This window comes from Danio rerio, chromosome 17, assembly GCF_049306965.1.
Source record: "Danio rerio strain Tuebingen ecotype United States chromosome 17, GRCz12tu, whole genome shotgun sequence".
Taxonomy (NCBI): Eukaryota; Metazoa; Chordata; class Actinopteri; order Cypriniformes; family Danionidae; genus Danio; species Danio rerio.
In genome coordinates, this window is record NC_133192.1 from 14,025,808 (window position 1) to 14,050,272 (window position 24,465).

At 36.0% G+C, this 24,465-nt stretch overlaps 1 protein-coding gene across 13 annotated transcripts in view; it reads left to right on the top strand.

The window, feature by feature from the left end:
* Positions 1-24,465, top strand: part of ralgapa1 (Ral GTPase activating protein catalytic subunit alpha 1) — a 156,473-nt gene that overhangs the window by 54,535 nt on the left and 77,473 nt on the right. For all 13 annotated transcript variants that reach the window (XM_073928219.1, XM_073928226.1, XM_073928224.1 and 10 more), the window contains 11 exons: positions 4,082-4,206; positions 5,930-6,143; positions 6,295-6,471; positions 8,002-8,154; positions 10,826-11,019; positions 11,139-11,237; positions 13,133-13,288; positions 13,565-13,693; positions 13,788-13,913; positions 19,489-19,547; positions 22,562-22,670. In XM_073928219.1, the coding sequence (XP_073784320.1) occupies positions 4,082-4,206; positions 5,930-6,143; positions 6,295-6,471; positions 8,002-8,154; positions 10,826-11,019; positions 11,139-11,237; positions 13,133-13,288; positions 13,565-13,693; positions 13,788-13,913; positions 19,489-19,547; positions 22,562-22,670 (1,541 nt within the window). The remainder of the gene's footprint in view (positions 1-4,081; positions 4,207-5,929; positions 6,144-6,294; positions 6,472-8,001; positions 8,155-10,825; positions 11,020-11,138; positions 11,238-13,132; positions 13,289-13,564; positions 13,694-13,787; positions 13,914-19,488; positions 19,548-22,561; positions 22,671-24,465) is intronic.

Below are 24,465 nucleotides of genomic sequence, written 5' to 3' on the forward strand. Positions count from 1 at the left end.
TAGGATTTTTAAATCTTTTAAACATTTTTCGTTTCATGTTCATATTTTAACTATTCACTTTTTTTTCATTCAATAAGTATCACCTTCAAAAACAGAATAATTTTCTTGAAAAAAAAAACGGACCCCAGACTTTTGACCAGTAGTGTATATGTATAAATAGTTAAAAGCAAAATTAGCCCTTCTGTGAAATCTTCACATTTTTTTTGAAAATTTTGCTTAACTTAAATGTTTCACAGTATTTTCTCATTACTTTTTTTTTCTTTTGGAGAGTTTTTTTCTTTTAGTTTGACAGAAAAGCATTATGTTTTATTAAAGTAATTTTGAAGGTCAATATTAGCCCCTTAAGAATTGTTGTTTTGATTGTTACAGAACAAAACCACTGTTACCACCTAATGGGGTATATGCACACAGACATTTAATTTCAATAAGCTAGCCCCAGGGCTTCCGGTTAATTTATCTCTACAAAATCACTGCGTTTAAGATTGATTTCTTTGAAAAACAAGGATCTTCACTGCCTAGCTGAGATGCGATATAAAGTGGGTATCAGACCAAACAGGAAGCTCTGCATTCAATTATATTTTTCTTTAAAATATGGAAATTAATTTTACCCCAGTATTTTCAATGGAGTTTCTGCGCTGGCCTGTGGCTAATGACGGCACATGCGCTTCATTTTATGCTTTAACAACCAACGGAATGCTGAGGTCTATTTAATCGATCATTTTTGAATCACTTTACAACATCAATGCTGTAAAAGGAACATTATGAAATTGAAAATAGTCACATAAACCTTTTACTGGAAGTTCATCATTGGCTGAAAATACTAGCTCTTCATGTACTATAGCCCATTAAGCCTTCTAATTGCATTAAGCAAAAAAACAAAAACAAAAAAACACAGTTATTAATGTTTATTTTGATTTTCTGTTTAAAAATGTTTGAAAAAAGTTTTTGTAAATGAATAATAATTTCATATTAGTTTGATATTTATACTCAACATATACACTCCACAACCCTCTTTATGGAATAAACTCACCAAGGTAAAGATTGCTTTTGAGTTCCACGGCAAGGATGTCTATATGATGACAGAATTTTCAGTATACAGCTGGTGTAGTTGCAATGTTTTGTATGACCAGTAGAGGGCAGCACTATCTCTCTTAAAGAGCGATGTTTTCTCATCTGTGTTAAAAGCTTGCTGGCTTGCCTGTAGTGTAGTAGTAAAACATCACCTCTTGTTGACAGATCCATTGCAAAAGCTATTAGTATTTAAAATACAACCTGTAGTCGAAACTAACCATAATTCTAAAAGTATCCAAATACCCAAAGTCACTGCCTCCACCATGCATCAAACCAAGAGAGCTGTCACGTTTATAGGATTGTTTTTAATCTAACAAGTGGCTTTCTAACTGCTTTGGGATGAAGGCTTCGTCGTCTCGTGTCTCTAACATACTCACTGCTGTCTCACTTTAACCACAGCCGGCATAAAGGCTCACTAACCTCTAGGTTTGGACTTCCGGGGTTTGCTCTGTCTCTTTTTCTTGTCTGTCTCTATTTGGGGACTGCATGAACTGTGAGTAACTGCATCGCTTCTCTGGATGAAATCAGTTTTGTGGTTTGCTTCCGTTAAAGATTTTTGTGTTTTTCTGTTTGTGTTCTGGTTTAGTGTTTGTCAAAGGATTTTGGTTGATTTTTAAAGGGCAACAGTGCTGAGCTAAAACAAGCAGTTTTAGAGTTTTGTTGATTTGTATCTCAAGTTCAAGCATTTTTTTTTACTGACGTTCACATCCAGTATGACGTTCACATCCAGTATGCTTCATTGTGATTGTTGAATTTTGAACAATTTCCTAGTGCTATGGTAATAAGAAAAAATGCAGAAAAGTTTGTTTTCAATCATAAAGTTTTTAAAAAGTAAGATTTTCCTTTTTTTTTTGTTATAGTTTTTTTTATTAAGCAAAACAACAAAGACAAAATAAGCAAAGACAATATAAATTAGTTATTAAAACTATTATGTTTAAAAATAGGTTGAAAAATATTCTCCTTTATAGATTTCCCAAAAGTACTTGGAAATATTTATGAATGAATTCACATTTCACAGAGGCTTAACAATTTTGTCTTTGACTATATGTACGTGTGTATATACATGCAGTGCTCAACATGAATGAGTGCTCACCCATTTCTGAGTGATTATAGGTAATATATTTTGGTGCATTTGAACAAAACAGATTTATTAAACATGATTATATTTAGTCAACTAATATATTTGGGTATCATGGTGGCACAGTGGGTAGCACAATCGCCTCACAGCATAAAGGTGATTGGTTTGAGCCTCGGCTAGGTCAGTTGGTATGGAAGTTGCATGTTCTCCCCATGTTCGTGTGGGTTTTCCCCACAATTCCAAAGACGTGGTATAGGTGAACTGGGTAAGCTAAATTGTCCATAGTGTATGTGTGTGAATGGGTGTGTATGGATGTTTTCCAGTGATTGGTTGCAGCTGGGAGGGCATCCGCTGCGTAAAAAAATATGCTGGATAATTTGGTGGTTCGTTCCACTGTGGCGACCCCGGATTAATAAAGGGACTAAGCCGAAAAGAAAATTTATGAATGAATAAACAAACATCTTTAGAAATGGAAATTTTTTCTAAAAGATTGCATTTAAATATTTAAACACATTGTATTGTTGCAATTTTTGAATATAATTATAGAAAAACTATATAATTTCAGTTACATGCTGATCTCTAGAACTTTGTTCATAAAAGAAGTCTGAAAAATGTTTTATGCATTCTGCAAAAAATGTTTTCCTCAATGATAATAATAATAATATTTCTTGCACTCCAAACCTGCATATTTCAATGATTTCTACTGAAGACTAAAACTATATTTAATATATTTTCTCTATATTTTATAATTATCAAACTATAGAGTAATGATGCTGTAAATCATTCCAGAATCATTCCAATCATTCCAATAGTATTAATATAATTAAATTTTTATATATTGTCTTTAAAAGTAGCATCTCGGAGCACTTTACAAAGATATAAAAAGTACAGAAGTAAAGATACATGCAGCGATGCATCCATAAAATAGGTGCACTCAGGTGCAAATAACATATTTTGACATTAAGGGAATTATGGATTAAATTCAAGTAGGCCAAATTTTCTTCTGACAATTTTCTTTATAATTTGAGTTATGAATTACAGTATCACAATACTACTTGGTATCGTGGTACTTCAGCTGGTATAGTACCGTAAGATTAATTAATGATATCCTGACAACCCTGTAATATACACTTATTTTAAATTGTAATAATATTTCACAAAATTACTGCTTTACTTTGCTTTTTTTTTAACCAAATCATTGTAGCTTTAGTGAACATTAAGAAACAGAAAACAAATCCTAAGGTCATCAAACATTTTAAGTTGTGTACATGCATGCTTTAACACTATTTTAAAGGGATAGTTTAACCTAAAATTAACATTGTCATCATTTACTTACCCTTGACTTGTTCAAAATCTGAGTTTTTTTTCTTCTGTTGAAAACAAAATTATGCATTATGAAGAATGCTGGTTGCTGAGACTTTTGACTTTCATAATAATTGTTTTTCCTACTATTGAAGTCATTGGGTCCCAAATTTTTTTTTATGTATATATAACCGTATTTTGTGTTACAGAAAAAGAAACTCATAAAGGTTTAAAACCACATAAGGTAGAGTAAATCATGAGCTAATTTTTATTTTTGGGTGAACTATCTCTTTAAAAAGATATATTTTAAGTGTTGAATGTGAACTATTTCCCATTAACAACAATAATAGATTTTAGATGTAAGAGTATAGCGTGAATCATGAGCAAAATTAAAACAAACAAAAAAACTCAACAGCACTGTTATCCTTTAAGAATGTTGTGTTTATTCACTCACTGTCCCCAAACTCAAGTAAATCCGTTCTTGATTATTATATTCAAGAGATACACAGAGAGAGGCCGACAGCACTACCGGGAGGGATGCACAATACATGCCACTCTACTTGCTCATTTGCATGCTCTTTGTGAGGTTTCTGTAAAATTGCTTGTGTTTTTCTTTGCTTGTCGTCTTAGCCAATAAAGACGAGCTGACGCCGAAGATGCGGCCCATGTCTAACGATGCTGGCAGCAGCAACCCCAATGTCAGTGACCTCATGGACGAGTTCATCCAGGAGAGACTGAGAGCCAGAGGCAATTCTGTATGTCCATGCACACATTCAGTATGCTTGGTGTCAAAAACTAGTGTTGAAATTTAGTTCAAGGGTAATTCCATACATGCTTGAACAGCTCATATGGTGGGAAAATGTGCATGTCTGCTATTGTTTAATAATTGTCTTTGCACTAAATTATTTCAATACATTAATATAGCTGAAAATACAAATGTGCATATGTGTGCATACGTTCATACTGCTTTAAGTTAGAGCTTTAAGCCCAAAGTTTTTTTTTATGGAGAGCCATGAACCAAACTTGACAACATAGGCTCATTCTGAAAACGTAGCCCCTATATACATTTCAGGAGATCATAAATAATTTAGCCAGAGGTACGAATAGCTGTATTTCATTCTTAAAACGAATGCTATGGGGTGGTATGACGTCGTTCTTTTTCGCGCTTACCAGCTGACAGCTTACCTCTGTATGTAACCGTTTTCCTGCTGTTACAAGTTGGTCCAGTAGCTCACCATGTACGTTGCCGGACATGAGTCGCAGAGAGGAGTTGATCACGACGATGGGGTTTAAGTCAGGCGAAGAACAGTTCTAGAAAGCAGAAAATGTGGTAAAATAAGAAGAGGGCTTTTGGTGAACATTAAGGATTGCTATTTAAAATTGTTGGTTGGGTTTTGGGAAGTGGGTGGGCGGGTCAATCGTTGCTTATAAAAACACTATTGGTTGGGTTTAGTGAAGGAGGAGGGTGAGTCAGTCAGTCATTCAGTAAAGCCTGGTTTAAACTTCTGCATTGAGTGATCGATGTGACCCACGGTGCCTGCCTTGCGTGTTGTCGTGCATTTATACTTCTGCACACCATTTCTGTTGCTCTGCAATAACACTTCCGAAACACTTTTATGTTCCTCTCTGTTAAGTTCGCTGGTGTTTTGTTTTTCTGAATGCTCCCTTAATGTAGAAGTGGCTCAAAATCGCTTATTCTGAAGTGGAAACCGGCGGACGTGCAACAACTTTAATCATGAGGTAAACACAAAACAAACTTTCCATCTGGACCTTCTTTACTGGACTCCACACTTGTAAACACTCTCTCCATCGGGCTTGAGCGCCCCACACTCGACCAAACAGACCAATCAAAGAGCTTGCAAGTGTCGTTGCGACGTGGTGTTACATTTTTTCGAGAGGTGCACATCAGCGTCGGCTACGCCGAAGCGTACGTGTGTGCTTGACACAGAAGTATAAATCAGTCCTATGTCAGTTAGTCAGTCAACAGCGGCCTCTGGTGGATTTGCAAAAGCAAAAACTGCAAAAAAACACAGCTCATGGGATATGTTTGGAGTTCTCCAGAAAGGTATATGGCGGTCTGTTTTCAGAATGAGCCTGGGTTGCAAACTTGAGTGTGGTGTGCCGAAGGTGAATATAGTAAACTCTGTTACATTAAAGTTGCCATGGCTAATTTTCTAATTATCTATTATATAATCGTCCATCAGCTAGTAATTCATTCAAGTCTTATGTGCAGGGTAAAAGGAACAAAAAATCTTTTCAATATACATTCTCCAAAAACTCCCATAAAGGATTCTAGATATGAACCAAATAAGTTTGAAACTTCATGTCAGCTAAGAACTGCATCATTTAAGCTACTTTAAATTATCCAGCTTTTCACGGTGGTCTTGAAATTTTTATATGAAAGCACACATGTATTATTCATTTAGCTTCTATGTGATAGCGTTTATATAGTTGATGACTTTGTCGTGTTGTTTTTAGGGCATGACGAGGCGCGGCAGTAGCCCAGGAAGTCTGGAGATCCCTAAAGATCTGCCAGAGCTGCTGAACCGTCAGAACGCCACACGTCCCGCAGACGACCCCGGTGTGCCCTCTGAGTGGACCTCGCCTGCCAGTGCCAGTGGAAGTGACCTCATAAGCTCTGACAGCCAATCGGATTCCTTTAACGCTTTTCAATATGACAGCAAATTCGAAAGTAAGTGGAGTATTCAGTTAAAGGGAAAAGTCAAGTGATGTGCTTGATTCAAGTGCGCTAATAATTCTGACTGTGGTTGATGGCTATGCGTACATGTTCATTGAAGTGTGTTAAGTATAAATGGTCACAGTTGAAAAATGTTTGTGTGCAGATTTCAGCTTCCCCCCTGAGACGTGTGCTTTGGCGTCTGCAGATCAGGATAGTTTGAGTGGGACAGGACAGACAGCGGAGGAACAGGAGCTTTCCAGTCTCACAACACTTCACATCGACTCTGAGACCAGCAGCCTTAGTCAGCACGGCCTGTCTGCTGATACTGTCACTATTACTGGTACTCTCTCTCTCAAACTCACTAAAACTGTGTTGGCCTGTGGTATTCAATTTTGGCCTCCAAAGATTAAGAACTGTAAAACTCATATCCAGCATTCTTCCCAGCAGTCCGCAAAGCTTTATTTTATGTGTGAAATAATGTAACCAGGATGGTGTATATTTTAATAATTGGATTTTCCTTTCAGAAATTGATATTTTTTATTTTTATTAATGTCAGGGTAACAATAACAGCATCCTACAAATTTGTTACGTAGAGTGAACATGAGTTTTCCAGAGAAGCAAAGCACCAAATAAGCACAAAAAATAAACTAAAAAGACAAACAACAAATAATATAAAATCAATTGTTTAGAAAATTAAAAAAGGAAACTAAGTTAACAGTTTTAATTGCTTATGGATTCTTACAGGAAGCAATAGTTTTAATGTACTGTTGAAGTTCCTTTTCAAAAACAATACAACAAGGTATATGTTGAGATAATTTACAGTGATGTGTAAGGATTAAAAGGAGATTAATACTGAAATATTCCTTACTTTTATCATCGGGAGTATTGAAAAATTCCAACAGGATATCCTTAAAAGATAACAAGAATCCCGGTAGTATTTTGAGATGAATAACCAAAGAAAGTTTAATTCAAAAGCAGGGCAATTCCAAAAAATATGATCAGCTGTTTCACTGGGTATTTGCAGAAAGAGCAGCATGTATTTATATTTGACTTCAAAAAGGTCTTGGCTGGGTAAAATCTGTGTAACAGTTTAAATGAAATTTCTCTAATTTTGTTAGTTATTATATATTTTACAGACAAAGACCAAACTTTTTTTCCATTGAATCTGGTTATATATTTCCATCCAAAAATTTTACATATGGGGTTGTTACAATTTCCTTTTGAAAATGAGACCTGATTTTGTAATTACATAAGGAAGGTTGTGATAAAAAAAATATTTTTCCCACAGAAGTTTCCAAGGGGTCAGTGTGGTGTGGAAAGTTTTTTTTCAGACACATTATTTGATGCCTTTTAAATATGCTAAACCCATATTTGACTCCTTTTAAAATTGTTAGTTGACTTCAAACCATTCATTTTGGTTCAAGTTTCTGCATTTAAGCTATAAACACACGGGACGGAATTTCTGCAGACAATATGTACTGCTTACCAAATGCAATTTCAGCGGAGACGGACAGCAATGAGAAATGCACTATACTGTAATAAGCAAATAACTCATCATCATCAGTAGTGGTTCCCTCAGGCAATTAACCCAGATTGCTTTCATTCCTATTGCATACCATACTTAAGTCCACATTCAGATCCTTGTTTTCAAGATCATTAGGGTGTTCTTTGGTAAACCCCAAACTAGTCTAACCAACAATGTGTATGGATAGTTTTTATTTTTTTTTATGTACATAATGACTCCAGAGACAGAATCTCTTTCAGTCACACTATTCACTCTGGATCTTTTTGTGTCGTTTTATTGATATTATAACAATTAACAGTGTCATGCTGAGAGATCTGAGAGCTGATGCATTTGATGTTTCCTCAGGCTCTGAGAGCGCATCTCCAATGCACTCTCTAGGAGGATCTCGATCGCAGACGCCATCTCCTGCAACCCTGACCGCTGAACACGTCCAGCATAAAGAGCTGCAGCTGGATGAGAAGATGCACCATTCTGTTCTGCAGACCCCTGATGACCTTGGTAATGTATAAATAAGATGCATTTCTTTTAAGAGTAGCACTTGGTTAAGAGTGTGTAATCTAGTACGCTGCCTGTTGGCTGTTAGCATGTTATTATTGAACTGATTGTGAGCCGTGATGTGGAAACATGCTTTTAAATGTGTTTCTCATGAACAAATGTATTCGTATTTATTTAAAAACCCTTTACTCTTGTTTGGTGACGCTTTGTCATGTTTGTTGATGCTCAGTGCAGCACATGTTTTGCTTAAGTTGTCAAATGCAAGTCAAAATGTAGCTCTTAAGGATTATACTCGTAAACTCTCATTTGTTATGTTATAAATGAACACAAAGATTTGAAAGAAGAGTGAAAATGCATGTGTACCATTAAATCGGCTCTTAAAGTGACAGCGCACTGTATTCCTGCTGCTGACTATTGTTATTCGTATTAGACTTTTCTTATTAGACTACACAGTTTGTCTAATTTGTTATTTTTTTTAATTAAATCAATAAACCATGCCATTTTATGTGGTTTATTTAAAAAAAGAATATGAATGGCATGATCTATGGTTTTAATTCTAATCCGTGTGTTTCAGAGTGTAGTCTTAAAGGCACCATTAAACAGAAAAGAGGCCCCCCCCACCCCCACCCCCCGCATATTGTTATGTATATGCAAATGAAATGGTCCTGAATTTAGAAAAAAGCATGTAGGGAGTTGCGTTTTGTCAATTAAGAACTGATTGGGTTGTTGGTAGATGGGCATTGCTAACAAAATGAAGGAAGATTAATGAATGGTGGAAAGCAGGGCAGAAATGACGCACGCCCTGATAGCCCTGCCCTAAAAGCACTCCATGTGACCAGAAATGAAGAAAACTCATTTCAAAAGAGCAGAGACGGTTATGATTTTATAAAAGATCATGAATTTTTACAAATTAATGAAGTGCACAGAGTGACACGGTGCCTCAGTGGTTAGCACTGTCACCTCACAGCAAGAAGGTCGCTGGTTCGAGTCCCAAATGAGTCAGTTGGCGTTTCTGTGTGGAGTTTGCATGTTCTCCCTGTGTTGGCATAGGGTTTCCTTTAGGTGCTCCGGTTTCCCCCACAGTCCAAACACATACGCTAGGTGAATTGAATAAACTAAATTGGTTGCAGTGGATATGAGTGCATGTAAGAGAGTATGGAGATTTCCCATTGCTGGGTTGCAGCTGAAAGAGCATCCGCTGTGTAAAACATGATGGATAAGTTGATGATTCATTCCGCTGTGACAACCCCTGATGAATAAAGGAACCAAGCCAAAGAAAAAATTAATAAATGAAGTGCACAGATACATCGTTTATAACAAGCACTACTATAGAAATATAAATAATAAGAAGATAAATTTTTCATTTCATACTTAAATGACTTAAAAGGCACAGTATGTAATTTTAGCCACTAGAGGGCGCAGATTCACAGCAAACAAAAGCGTAGTTTGATGATGCCGAAATCAAATCATGGGAGTTGTTATCTTCACTACATCCTCTGGGACTCTTGAAGAATTCAGGTTCCTGGATGAGTTAATGTATTTTAAACTTATTGTCATGGAAGTGTGAAGCAAACTTTAGGGCTATTTACACACATGCCTCTGCATCTAAAAATATGAAACGCAGTGCTCAGTAAAAAATGCGGGATTCCACACAACTCCTTCATGTTGTCCCAATGCAAATCAATAAAGTTAACTTAATTAACATAAAACTATTAAGTTGTTCCCCCCCAAAAATTCAAGAATGCTGTTGATTCAGCTCGTTTTAAACTTATTAGTTTGAACAAGCAGCAAAATATATATTTTTAAATTTAATGGCTTTTAAAACAGCGAAAACGCTTTTAAGTGACACACTACCAGTAAACAGAAACTTGCAATGCTAGCCGGGTTCATCTGGTTGGTTTGCTGCACAGGTGTCAAACTTAGTTCCTGCAGGGCCGCAGCTTTGCACAGTTTAGATTTAACCCACCTATTCAAACTAATTGAGGCTTGTTTGAAACCTACAAGTAAGTGAAACAGGGTTGTAACTAAAGTATGCAAGGCTGGAACTGCGTTTGACACCTATGGTCTACTGCTTTGGAACGGACACTGATGAGTAGCGTTATCTGCATTCATAAGCATTTAACACAAAACCAAAGTAAGCAGATCAAATGCATTTATAACTAGCTCTGGAAGCAGTCGAAAGTTGATGAGCTCAAAAACTTTAGTTTTCTCTTTTAATTGCATTCAGTGTTTAGTGTCCACATTTATTCATTTAGTAGACAATTTTATCCAAATCAACTTTCAGTAAGGATAAAAGAAGCACTTCAAATCATCAGAGAGCAACAGTAAAACAATGCAATGTCTAGTCTAAGTTAAAGACATTTACATTTACATTTAAAAATTTACATTTACACTTAAAAAAGGTATAGAGTGTCTCCTACAGGTGGTTTGTTAAACCAGCTCAACTGCATGAAGCACACAAAGAATTGTTCATCTATGCCTCTTTAGGCTGCTTTGACACACAATTTACAAAGAATGAATTTGAATTGCATGATGGATTTTTCTTGTTGTGTCTAATGCATACGGAGTGGACAGAGTGTGTCTTACTGGTGGTGTGTTATCACTTGTGATCAGATTGATGACAATGCATCTTGTGAACGGGTATAAATAGGACTTTATTTTTCATATTGTTCAGAAACCAGCGAGTTTCCCACTGAGGACTGTAGTGTAATGGCTGGTGGCACTCTGACTGGCTGGCATGCTGATGTCGCAACAGTAATGTGGAGGAGAATGCTTGGGATTCTGGGAGATGTCAACTATATAAAGGACCCTGAGATCCATGCGCAGGTTTTTGACTACCTCTGCGAACTCTGGCAGAACCTGGCCAAGGTGAACACACAAAATACACGACTTCACGACTCTGCAAGGATGATTTACAGTGCAGCTAATAATCAAATTCCAGTTGAACAAACGTCCTTCTGCCTCTGTTTTTTATTCCATCGCTGTAGATCAGAGACAATCTCGGGATCTCCCTTGACAACCAGTCGTCTCCGCCACCACCAGATCTGATTCCACCTCTGCGGATTCTGACTCCATGGCTTTTCAAAGTAAGGTTATCACTATTTTACCTTTTTAAGCAAACCCACTTTACTCTTTATCAAAATGACATAGAATACTGGACATTTATCTTAGACTGTTTAAATAAAAAGACCCAGAATCTGTCTGTCTGTTTTGATATTGAAATTTAAAGCTGAATAAATAAGCTTTAAAATGTATTCTTTTTTAGGATAAGACAATGTTTAGCAATCTGAAAATAATACTAAAAAACCCAGAATGTAGCTTTTAAAGTTGTCTAAATGAAGTGCTTAATCACAAATTGAGTTTTTATATTTTAAGTATTATTATATGTACATTTATATACACATAGAACATGATCTTTACTTAAAATTTTTATCATCTTTAGTGTAAAATCTTACAGTATTTAATAGCGCCCAAAATATACCTGGGCAACATAAGACATAATCACAATCATATTTGATTATTCTATCTATATGTTAATTCTGTTGTACATGGTTTGTTACATTCAGTTGGTTTATTTAATAATTTTAAACGTTTTTTAATGACATATTTCCATGTACCTGTTGCCCAGGGTGCAAATTACAGGGTGATCAAAACAACATGTATGGAGGGTTAGTCCTTAAAATACTGAGAAAAACTTTGCTTTGATCTGTATCTTAAATAATAATATTAATAAATAAAATAATAGAGAGTATAAATGTTCATTTGAACACCCATATAATGGTTCCTACCATTGTATATGCATATTATGCCCCAGGTGTAGGGGAAAACAACTCTGGGTATAATAAACCAAAAAGGGTTATGAGTGGTGGATTTCCCTAGGAATACAAACCAAAAAAAAAAAAAAAAACGCATGCAAAAGATCCCCTTCGGTCGACAACCTAACATGGACACTTAATTGAGAGTAATTGAATAGATTTATAGTCGAAAAAAGTAGAAATTTAAATGAGTATCTCTTCAGGGTGATTACAGGCCAAAATAACATACAAAATAATCTGCAAAGTAAATAAAATATTATGCAAAGTAAATAACCTGTAAATCTTAAAAAAATACATTAAGCTTACCTTCCTCCCTAAACATAAACAAAGTAAAAAGTATTCAAAATAAATGGGCAGGCCACCCCCACAAGCTCAAACTCTCAATGTTGCAAGCACACATCGACATTTGGACAATAATCAAGTTTGGTCGTCAACCGGAGAGGTAGGGAAATCCAGGAGCTCTCCACTCCCAGCACCAGCCGCACCAAAATCAGCTCCTCGAACTCTGCTGGAAGTTTTGTTTTTATAGCTCTCCATGAACAGCAGCCAATCAGAATCTGGACCACCTTAACATAGCAGCCTATGGAATAAGAAAAACCAACACAAGAAGGCGGGACAGAAAAAAACACATGCAATGCGCAACAAAAATAAATAAATAAATAAATAATCATCGTAACAATGGATAATCAGTCTATGCGAGAAAAAAATCAACAGTCTGAAACCAGCAGATTAAAGCACCGAAAGACAATGTAAGTGTTCACAAGACATTTTTCTTGTAAAATCAGTGTTTGTTTCTACATATAGCCTAAACATAAAGTAAAAATTAGTTGCATAGTTTATATAGTTTTTTCTACAGTAACCTCTTAAATAGCTACTCAGAAGATACCGTAGGTCAGAATACACTAAATATCCTACAAAACATTGAAAATTAAATACGTACTATTATTAATAAATTAGATGCAATTTAAATAAATAAATAAATACATACTTTTGGTTACTGAAGCATGTATTACACAAACTAACATTAGTAAAAATATTGACCCCCTGATAGTCAGTGTAATTCACACCCTGCTGTTGACCCCCTGCCTCGTTTCTGTCTCAGTGTCTCATAAAAGGGAATTTCTCTGGTCCATTCATAAAGGTTTTTTTGTACCATCTGTCTGCAGGCGACTATGTTGGGCGAACGCTACAAGCAGGGAAAACTGCACGCCTACAAGCTCATCTGTAAGATCATGAAGAGAAGACAGGACGTTTCCCCAAACTCTGACTTCCTCACGCACTTCTACAACATCATGCACTGCGGCCTGCTCCACCAAGACCAGGTGTGCTAGCAGTGCATTGTCAGATATTTGATCTTTGATCTTTGAATTGATATACAGTTACATTGTAAGCTTGACTGATGAGCAAATGAGTTTGTTTTAATAATAATTCTAAAACAATAATCAAATTATTCATAATGAAATAATGACTTATTATTATTAATATGAATTTTTTATAAGCTAGATTCTAAAGCATGTGCAGTCAAATTATTAGTTCTCAAATTATTAGAAGATTAACTGTACATTTATGTTAATAAGGTGCTGACCTTTTTCCCATAGGATATTGTGAACACCATCATTAAGCACTGCTCTCCACGCTTCTTCTCTATTGGACTTCCAGGAGCCACAATGCTCATCCTGGACTTCATCGTGGCAGCTAGTCGTGTCACTGCCTGCTCGTCCCTCAATGTAGGAAATGCTTTCTGTTTCTTAACATTCTGTTCAAATAATTAAACTTTGTACTTTTTTAATTGTCTTTATCTGTTCTCTGTGTTTCTCCAAGGCTCCACGGGTGGAGGCTCAGATCTTGTTGGGTTCCCTGGTTTGCCTCCCAAACTTGTACAATGAACTTCCTGCACTGCATCCTACAACAGCCGACATCATCATGACCAAATTCACTGATGTCAAGGTATAAAGTCCAGGACCCAGATTGCAAAATACAGCATTTTTATGTAGATAAATTGTGTTTTAATATGATTTGGTAAAACTACTAGTGCTGGGCAAAAAAAATATTTTTATTATTAGCCCCCCTTAGAATTTTTTTTGTTATTCAAATATTTCCCAAATTAAGTTTAACAGAGCAAGGAAGTTTTCGCAGTATGTCTGATAATATTTTTCCTTCTGGAGAAAGTCTTATTTGTTTTATTTTGGCTAGAATAAAAGCAGTTTTTTATTTTTTTAAACACCATTTTAGGGACAAAACTATTAATAAAAGCTATAAATTTTTTCGATAGTCTACAGAACAAACCATCATTATACAATAACTTGCCTAATTACCCTAACCTGCCTAGCTAACCTAATTAACCCAGTTAAGCCTTTAAATGCCACTTTAAGCTGTATAGAAGTGTCTCGAAAAATATTATTTACTGTCATCATGGCAAAGATAAAGTAAAGCAGTTATTAGAAATTAGTTATTAAAACTGTTATGTTTAGAAATGTGTTGAAAAAAATCTTCTTACCGTTAAACAGAAATTGGGGGAAAAAATCAACAGGAAGGGCTAATAATTCAGGGGGACAAAAAATTCTGCCATGGATCCACTGACAACCTTTCATGAAAAAAAGTTGGGGTGTTGACGACTAAAACGAAGATCGGGGAGGTGGGGGTGGGTGTTTTGGGCCCCTAATAACGTCTCTTGGTGCCCCTAAATGCGTCGCCCCTTATAATACATATACATAATACAAATACATATGTTTTATATATATAGCAGCTGATGGTCAGAACAGCAGAAACCATTGCTACTTTGCAAACGTCACTTTAGAGCTAGTATTTGAATGATTCTCTTGCGTAATGTCTAAAATGATAACATAACAGGTGATTATGCTCACATTTAAGATTATAAGGCTGAACGATATGAAATGCCATAAGTCTACAGAGATTTCTTAGTATTTTTCTGTTGCAATAAGGAGATCACAGCAATTAACCCCAAAAAAGCCAAAGCAGAGCCAACCCTATCAGATTATTGTAGTATAAACACAGCACTACAACAAATACGAGATATTCGACTTAGATGTCACTCACATACCTGTTCTGTTATGATTTGTTCAGCTGTAGTTTGAAACGTACACTGAAGAAATACTGTTTTTCTCCCCTAAGGACTATGTGGTCTCTGCCGCCATCTTGTGGCGGAACGTTAACCGTCTTTGCTCAGTATGAAAGGCTGGCTGTCACTCTGAAATTATAAATATTTAAAATAGGCACTGTCCTTATAAATAAACTGCATAGTTACAATCTAAACAGCTACATTCTCGACTAAAAAAGCCTCAAAAGTACATTATGTTGTCCAACTGCTGCAGTATTTGTCAAACTGTATAAGTACAAATTGTATATATGTATATTTATTGTACATATGTATATTTGTTACTTTTGTAATTATCATACATATAACAATATATTATGCCAATGCATTCGGATCAGCAATTTGTTGGAGCCTTCAGTAATCTTATTTTACAATAAGCCCTTCTAATGAAAATTGATTGACTCTAAATTAACCTACAGGTCTCTTATAGCTGTTTTTGAATAGCAGGAAGCATTTTAAAATAGACCTAAACACTTCAGCTCTTAATTCTCACTAGTTGTTCAGACAGCCATTCAGTTAATCAGTGGTTGTGTTTATCTGTCCTCCAAACAATTTCTGGCATTACCAGCAGCTTCATAAGACCACAAACCTTCATCCTGTGTGTGTAGTCCTGGTTTAACCTCCGAACCGCCGTCTGCCCTCATGCAGATCCAAGTGGCTGAATGTATGCCACTCCGACACAGGGAAATCTGCTGTAATTGTTCCTGCCGCCACTAATGTGCTAATGGCCGATCAGCAATGCAGGCCTGTTGTTATTGTGCTTTCCGTGTTGTTCTGAGCGACAGTAAGCAGCTAATGCCATGCGGCGAGGCGTCCTTCACTCGCATGCAGAAATTCACATGATGGCATCTGATAACCAGAAGCAGGCCATGAATGACAAGACCGTGGTTAACGTGATCTGTTTTCTCTGTGTGTGTGTTTGCGCGCACAGATGCTGCTTTTCCAGATGGTTGGAAATGTCATGTTTCGAGTTGCCAGATTGCTGGTTTTATGTCAGATTTTGTGTCTGTTGTGAGCGCTTGTGATCATTATCTGTTTGTCTGTCTGCATTATCTCGCTCTGTGCATCTGTGTCTCTGGTGGCAGTGTGTGTGTGGGGTGTATTGTGTGGGTTTTTTGTGTGTGCGTGGATAAGAAATGGGTGATGGATAATCGGATACTCCAGAGATGGAATGAAATTGATCTGTATCAGGATGGCACCAGTTTGCTGAATAGGATTTTTTGTCAATGACTTTTTATTGATGTTTTTATTAGAACTGAAAGAAATGCATTGGTGTTTGTGTGTGTACTGCCATTTAAAAGTTGGTGGTGAATTAAGAAATGAACACGTTTCTTCTACAAGGATGCCATTAATTTGATCAAAAGTGAAAGTATTTTTAAAATAATAAATATGTATGTTTTTTTTCAATTTTAAACTATTAACTACTTCCACGCAAATGTTACATATCACAATTGTTTTGGACTCTTTATTGACCAAATCATATTTGGATCATTTCTGTAGGATCTTATGAAACTAAAGAAAAATCCACAGAAATTGTGTTTTCAATTCAATTTAATTGACATGACAAATGTTACAAATGTATTGCCAAAGCATTTATAAAGGGCATACTCACACTATGTCATACGGACCATGCCCAGGCCCGTTTCCCGGATCGTTTGAGAAGTGTGAGTGTGCTGAATCGGGCTCAAGCACGGTTTACTTGGGCGGCCCTGGCCGGGTTGGAAGAGGTGGGCCTGAGCGCGGTTCACTTGGGCTTTCGCCAAAGCTCGAAACTGAAAGCGAGACGTGACTTTTAAGGGACTGTTTCATATAGGTTAATTAATCATTCTTACTGTTCAGTGAACGCAAACTGCCGTAGCTTATCAAATACGCAAACCCCTCACTGCACGACAGCTGCGCACCTTCAGCAGACCTCCTCATTCCTGCAGCACGAGAGCTGTATGATTGTTTATGAGCGCCAAAAGTGGCGGATCTGTTCGGCGAAATATCTGACTGCGTGTCTCCGCATCCCTAAGGACTGTTTGGCGAAATATTTGACTGCATGTCACTGCGTATCAAACCGACTGAAACTATATAACTAGAAAAATGTCCACTGTGCTGCTGAGGGACAGCGCTTCTCACTGAACAGCGCAGCATCGATGACGTAAGCGTGCCGAGGCCCGATTGTGGTGTGAGTGCGGGCCGTCAAGTTTACATTAAAGGGCTGGGTGTAGGTATAGTGTGTCCACCGCAGTATTGGGATAAGTTACTAGGGTACGTAATCGATTACAAATTACTGATTACTACTCGAAAATTGTAATCTGATTACATTGCTAATTACATAATGTAAAAAGTAATCAAATTACTAATTACTTAGAAGTTACTTTTATAACGTATAAAATATAAAAATACAAAATATGCTGCAGCTCTTTTAGTAATTTATTGTTCACTGAAAAACATTACATGGCGAAAGGGTGGCGCGGTGGGTAGCATGTTCGTCCCACAGCAAGAAGGTCGCTGGTTCGAGCCTCGGCTGGGTCAGTTGGCGTTTCTGTGTGGAGTTTGCATGTTTTCCCCATGTTCGTGTGGGTTTCCTCCTGGTTCTCCGGTTTCCCCCACAGTCCAAAGACATGTGGTACAGGTGAATTGGGTAAGCTAAAAATGATCGTAGTGTGTGTGTATGAATGAGGGTGGATGTTTCCCAGTCATGGGTTGCGGCTGGAAGCGTAAAACATATGCTGTATAAGTTGGCGGTTTATTAATAAAGGGACTAAGCCAAAAAGAAAATGAATGAATGAATGAAAAACATTACAATGGGTTGATAGCTTGACATTTTCAAAAGCGGTAAAAAGATAATTCATCATTTACTTGTTTTAAACCCATTTGTCTTTTTTTTTCCTTTTCTTTTTTTTTTTATACAAATGAAGGACTGAAGAAACCTGGATACCTGTACCCATTGACGTTCATAGTATGAAAAAGCACTGCAGTGTTCTGTGCTTGTCTGAGGTGTTTATTCTACCGAAATGTGAATGTATTAAGTGTGAAGCTGATCGGTCTGTTCATGCTCCTGGGAAATGCGAGCGCGTGCAATATGTGCTCTATATGTGCGCACACAATTTGCGCTCCCAATATGCCAAAAGTCGTGATATGTGAACGGCCCCAGAAGCAGCTCAGAAGATATCTTCACTCTCAATCCTGCTCAAAAATCCAATTTAGCCTGTTTAGGTTGAGTTGAGGGCGAGGCAGTGGCGCAGTAGGTAGTGCTGTCGCCTCACAGCAAGAGGGTCGCTAGTCCGAACCTAAGCTCAGTTGGCCTTTCTGTATGGAGTTTGCTTGTTCTCCCTGCCTTAGCGTGGGTTTCCTCCGGGTGCTCCGGTTTCCCCCACAGTCCAAAGACATGTGGTACAGGTGAATTGGGTAGGCTAAATTGACTTGTTTATGAGTGTGTGTGTGGATGTTTCCCAGAGATGGGTTGCGGCTGGAAGGGCATCCGCTGTGTAAAAAACTATCTAGATGAGTTAGCGGTTCATTCTGCTGTGGCAACCCCGGATTAATAAAGTAATATAAATATATATATTAAAAGAAAGGAAACATTTCTGGATAAAACTGTAATAATAAATAATAATTAGTATATTTACAGTGATTAATTAATAATAATCTTGATGTGTGTGTGTGTGCGTGCCTGCATGTGTGTGTGAGTGTGCGTGCGTGCGCGTACGTGTGTGTGATGAAAAAGTTGCGAGTAAAATACTCAAAAATTTCTGTAGATAATCTTGTTAATATAAATGACTGTTTATGATATGTAGGTATTTTATGGTTTATATGAATTGGCTCTATTGTAGAGGAATGTTAAGATTGTTTGTTGACCAAATGAAACCGCTGACGATCTCACTGTGGAATATTCAGTAGAAACTCATCTAGTCAGAATTTGTAGCCCCGTTTATTTTTTTTTCCTATTTCTGTTTACTGGAGAGAAGACTTTTTCAACACATTTCACAATAGTTTTGATAAATCATTTCTAATAACTGATTTATTTTCTCTTTGCCATGATGACAGTTAATAATATTTTACATGATCATTTTCAAGATACTAGCATTCAGTTTAAAGGGACATTTAAAGGCTTATCTAGGTTAATTAGGCAAGTTAGGGTAAAGAGGCAAGTCATTGTAAAACAGTTGTTTGCTCTGTAGACTATTGAAAAAAATGCTTAAGGGGGCTAATAATTCTGACCTTAAAATGGTTTTCAAAAAATTACAAACGGCTTTTTATTTTTTATTTCAAAGTAATAGTGTATTACCACTTGGATCAAATATTGAGCATATAATTAAAAACAAAAATATAGACCCCACATTTTTTAGCTTGTAAAATGCACCATGAAATTAAGTCCAATGTCCAGTTTGATAGTTTGTCTTTGTTCCTCTGTTTCAGGAGCATATAATCAAGCACATCCTGACCTCTGCCAGAGATGAGCCTTCTGCTCCAGCCAGGTAAAACTAACAATCTGTTTTTGTCAGAACTGTGAATTTTTTTTTTTATAATTACATTTAGGCCCAATTCTACCCCTTCGCTCTTCCTCTTTAGGACACCCCTACACGTAAGTATGCAAAATGAGGGGTAGCGGTGTCCCAATTCTTTTAGGTTTGAAGCGTAGGGCTAAGGGGAAGGGGTAAATAGACCTTGAAACTGAGATTTTTTTCAGGACCACACTCAAAACCAAAGGGTAAGAAAATTTCCCAGAATTACACCAGCCACAACAGCAGCATAGTTGCACACAGAAGTCAGGAGATCAACAAATGAGTATTTTTTATTGTCATTAATAAAACTTTTTACAACAAACAAGCACATGGGTTAATATATTCAAATTTACCTCAATTTTAACACTGAATAAAGCACATGAGGTCTACCTGAGATGATCATTGTCCGTTTTCTATTGTTCAGCTGCAAGAAATAGAATATGTTATATCAATTTGAGGTGTTGGTTAGAGCGGAAAGGAAATATTCCTTCTATCGCATGCCATTGCTTCTTTATAGAACACTCGCTCCTTTTGGCTCTGGCAACCTGCGCTTGAGTTTGTTTTGATCCTGGAATGCAATACCTAGTTCAACCACTGGGTGTCAAACTTACATACAGCACAATTAAACTACATCGCTGTAGTGAAATAGCAGTTTCCCATATGCATAACTCAAATATAAAACTTTCTATTAATAACAGGCAGGAGTTTAAAATCTACTTCATCCAGAAATGGACTTTTGATGTGGTTACACATTCAACGATCTCTTCAAATGATGTTTCCTATTTAATTTTCTCTATGTAGTGTTGTAGCAACTTCTTAATGCTGTCAGTTTTATTGTTGTAGCATGTGTGGAAATGTTTAAACCATGTGTGTTACAACTTATCCCTTCATTAGTTTGTTCCCTGCTCTACCTTACATTAAAGTTGGTATTACTTACTGCATAATTGTAGCTGGTTTAATAGCCTGCCTGAGATTTATTTCATTAATACGGTCCTTCACATTTCTGATATTGTAATGGTCTGTTTTCCAGGTCAGTGCATGCTTCTAGATTTGGTGTTGAAAAGAAAGCAAGCGAGCCCCGTGCCAGACAGATTAATAACTCTGTCCATTGCGGTCGGTGGTAAAGCGCTGTGGGGTTATGTGTCTGCTCATATCTAGACAGATTAGGAGCAGTGTCATTTAAAGTAATCCAGGACTCAGTGGGATTAGAGTGCATCCTGATGGGGCTCAAGTCATTAGAAGCCCCCCATCACTCCCTGCTGAAAAAGTTTGGGTGTTTTTTATTTTGAGAGAAAAAGTCAGGAAAGGCTTAGATCATGGAATGGTGCAGACAGGAGGCTGGATTAAATTTCTGTGGCCTTCTAGTAGTTAAGATGCGTGTCCCAGTCTATTCCTTCTATACAATGAGAGGTTGGCCCCTTTAAGATAATTACATTTTTAAATATGTTTAAGGTTTTATATACCATAAATTTATTTATGGTTCTATCTGTCTTTCTGTATTTATTTATTTACAATGGTTTATTTAATTATTTATTTTACATCGATAATATTTCTTTATTTACATTGATTTATATTTATTTATTTACATGTTTTTATATTTATGTATTTACATTCATTTATTTTTATTTATGCATTTATATTTATATATTTTCAGTCACTTATATTTATTTATTTACATGTATTTACATTTATTTACATTCATTCATATTTATTTATTTATTTACTTTCATTTAAATTTATTTATTTACATTTTATATTTATTTATTTACACCAATTTATATTTATTTACATTCATATGTATTTATTTATTTACATTTATTTGCATTAATTTAATATGTTCATTTACATTTATTTTGTTATGTTCATTCATATTTACTTATTTACATTAATTTATTTTTATTTACACTAATTATATTTATTATTTATTTACATTCATTAATTATATTTATTTACATGTATTTACATTATAGTTTAAATTGATTTGTTTGCATTGACTTATTTATTTATCTATTTACATTTATATGTATTTATTTGCGTTGATTTATATTTACTTACATGTATTAATTTCGTTTAATTAATATTTGTTTGTTTATTTAAAATTTTTATTTTACTTGTTTTCAGTGCTAATGAATAACTAATAATAATACTACAATAAAATGTTTTCTAAATTTTGGCTATTTTAGATTTTGTAATGCTAATGGTCAATAACAATTAATTGAGTCAAATTGACAGTAATTATCTTTGTAATATTGTTACATTGATAACGTGACATTTGTAATGTTACAAAAATATCAGGTTAACTCGCATATCCACAGATACAAGCACACATATACATGTATACACATATTGTATATAAAGACAGTACAATACAATGACTATTTTAACATATTGAGGTTTTTGCATTCTTTACCGGTGTAATCATACTTCATGTCTTATGTTGCATGAAAAAAATTGTGATAATAGCCAAAATACATTGTGTGGTTCAGAATTATTAATTTGTTTAATGCCAAAAATCATTAAAATATTAAATATAACCTTTATTGAAGACATGGTCATTTTTCTACTGTAAATAAATCAAAACTTGGTAAAGTGCATTGCTAATGACTTCATTCAGACAAGATTAAAGGCAATGTTCCCTAAATCTTTTGATTTATGTATTTTTTTCACCCTGAGATTTTCAAATAGCTCTATCTTGGCTAAATATTGTACTATCCTAACCAGCCATAGGTCACGCTTAAATAAATAAAGCTTTTATATTCAACTTTCAATCATTTATGAATGTCAGTTTCCCAAAACGTACACCTACTACTGTACTAATTGTTTTGTGGTCCAGGGTCTCATTTGTGTTTCAAGCAGAGAGTTTGCATATACAATACATCTTTAAGTATTGATTTTAGCAGTGTTGCTAATTGTCTTTTAAATTAAATGTTTCACCTTTTATATTTTAAGTTATATTTAAAAGTTATGTCCTTGTTTTTACGTTTCAGGTGTGTGGCGCTCTGTAGTCTGGGTATTTGGCTGTGTGAAGAGCTGGTTCATGGCACTCAGCATCCGCAGATCAAAGAAGCGCTTAACGTCATCTGTGTCACTCTCAAGGTAAGGGATGTTCATTTAAACATAAAAAAACACACAGAAACACAAATTCTCCCGTTAAAGATTGATTATAAATGCAATAGAAGCATCTGTCTTGTAAAAGAAGCGTCGCTGGCAATGTAAGTGCGCACAGCAGAGAAATGATGGCATTGCCCTTGGCCTGAGTCTTCTGAAGCCGTTCCTGATGCCTGGGCTCACTGCACTGGCACAAGGGTTTTCTGCTCATCCAGAAGAAGATTATTCCATACTCCCTGCACCCACCGCTACCAGCCTTCCTAAATCTGGACCGTCAACATGTTTGGCTTCTCCGCTCCTCACAGACAGAAGGCTAATCCACTGAAGAATGCACGCTTCAGAGACTTCGAGGAATTATTACATTTCTGTCTGAAACCAAAGATGGGGCCAACAGAAGCGCACATACTCAAACTCTGGTCCAATCGCAAGAGTCCGTCTGTCATGGGGTCGATTCTATTGGCTTTTCAGGGGAATCTGGTGTCAGTGCGAGGGTTAGATGTGAGGGTCTCGCTCCTTTGGGGTCGTTCCATGAAGCAGAATTAGCAAAGACTCATCCCAACTTAATCAGCTCAGATGAGACCCATAGTTTTGCCGTGCACATGTCTGAGCACATTGAAGTTTGAGTTTTAATATAGGCATTTTTCTATCTATCTATCTATCTATCTATCTATCTATCTATCTATCTATCTATCTGTCTGTCTGTCTGTCTGTCTGTCTGTGTCTGTCTGTCTGTCTGTCTGTCTGTCTGTCTGTCTGTCTGTCTGTCTGTCTGTCTGTCTGTCTGCCTATCTGTCTATCGTTCTATCTATCATGTCTGTTCATCTATGCTGTTGTTGATGTATTTACATTCATTCATTCATTTTCTTTATGGCTTAGTCCCTTTATTAATCTGGGATCGCCACAGCAGAATGAACCGCCAACTTATCCAGCATATGTTTTACGCAGCGGATTCCCATCCACAAACACTCATTCACATACAATACAGACTATTTAGTTTACCCAATTCACCTATAGTGCTTGTTTTTGGACTTGTGGGGTAATCCGGAACACCCAGAGGAAACCCAAGCAAACACAGGGAGAACATGCAAACTCCAAACAGAAATGCCAACTGACCCAGCCGGGGCTCAAACCAGCAATCTTCATGCTGTGAGGTGATTGTGCTACCCATTACGCCACCATGCTGCCCTGTATTTACATTATATTAATTATTTTTTTGTTATACTAATAAGTAAAGCTGAAATCCCATATCCTGACATCATATCATAGCTTGATAATGATATACCGTTAAAGTCAGAATTATCAGCCGCCTTTTTTATTTTTTTTATAAAGTTTCCTAAATAATTTTTAACAGGGCAAGAAAAATTTCACAGTTTGTCTGATAATATTTTGTCTTTTGGAGAAAGTCTTATTTGTTTTATTTTTGATAGAATAAAAGTTTTAAATTTTTTAACCATTTTTAAGGTCAAAATTATTTGCCCCTTTAAGTTATATATGTTTCTCAATAGTCTACAGATCAAACCATCGTTATACAATAACTTGCCTAATTACCCCAACTAATTAACCTAGTTAGGCCTTTAAATGTCACTTTAAGCTGTATAGAAGTGTCTTGAAAAATATCTAGTCAAATATTATTTGCTGTCATCACGGCAACGCTAAAATAAATCAGTTATTAAAAATAAGTTATTAAAACTATCATGTTTAGAAATGTGTTGGAAAAATCATCTCACCGTTAAACAGAAATTGGGGGGAAAAAATTAACTGTGGAGCTAATAATTCTGACTTC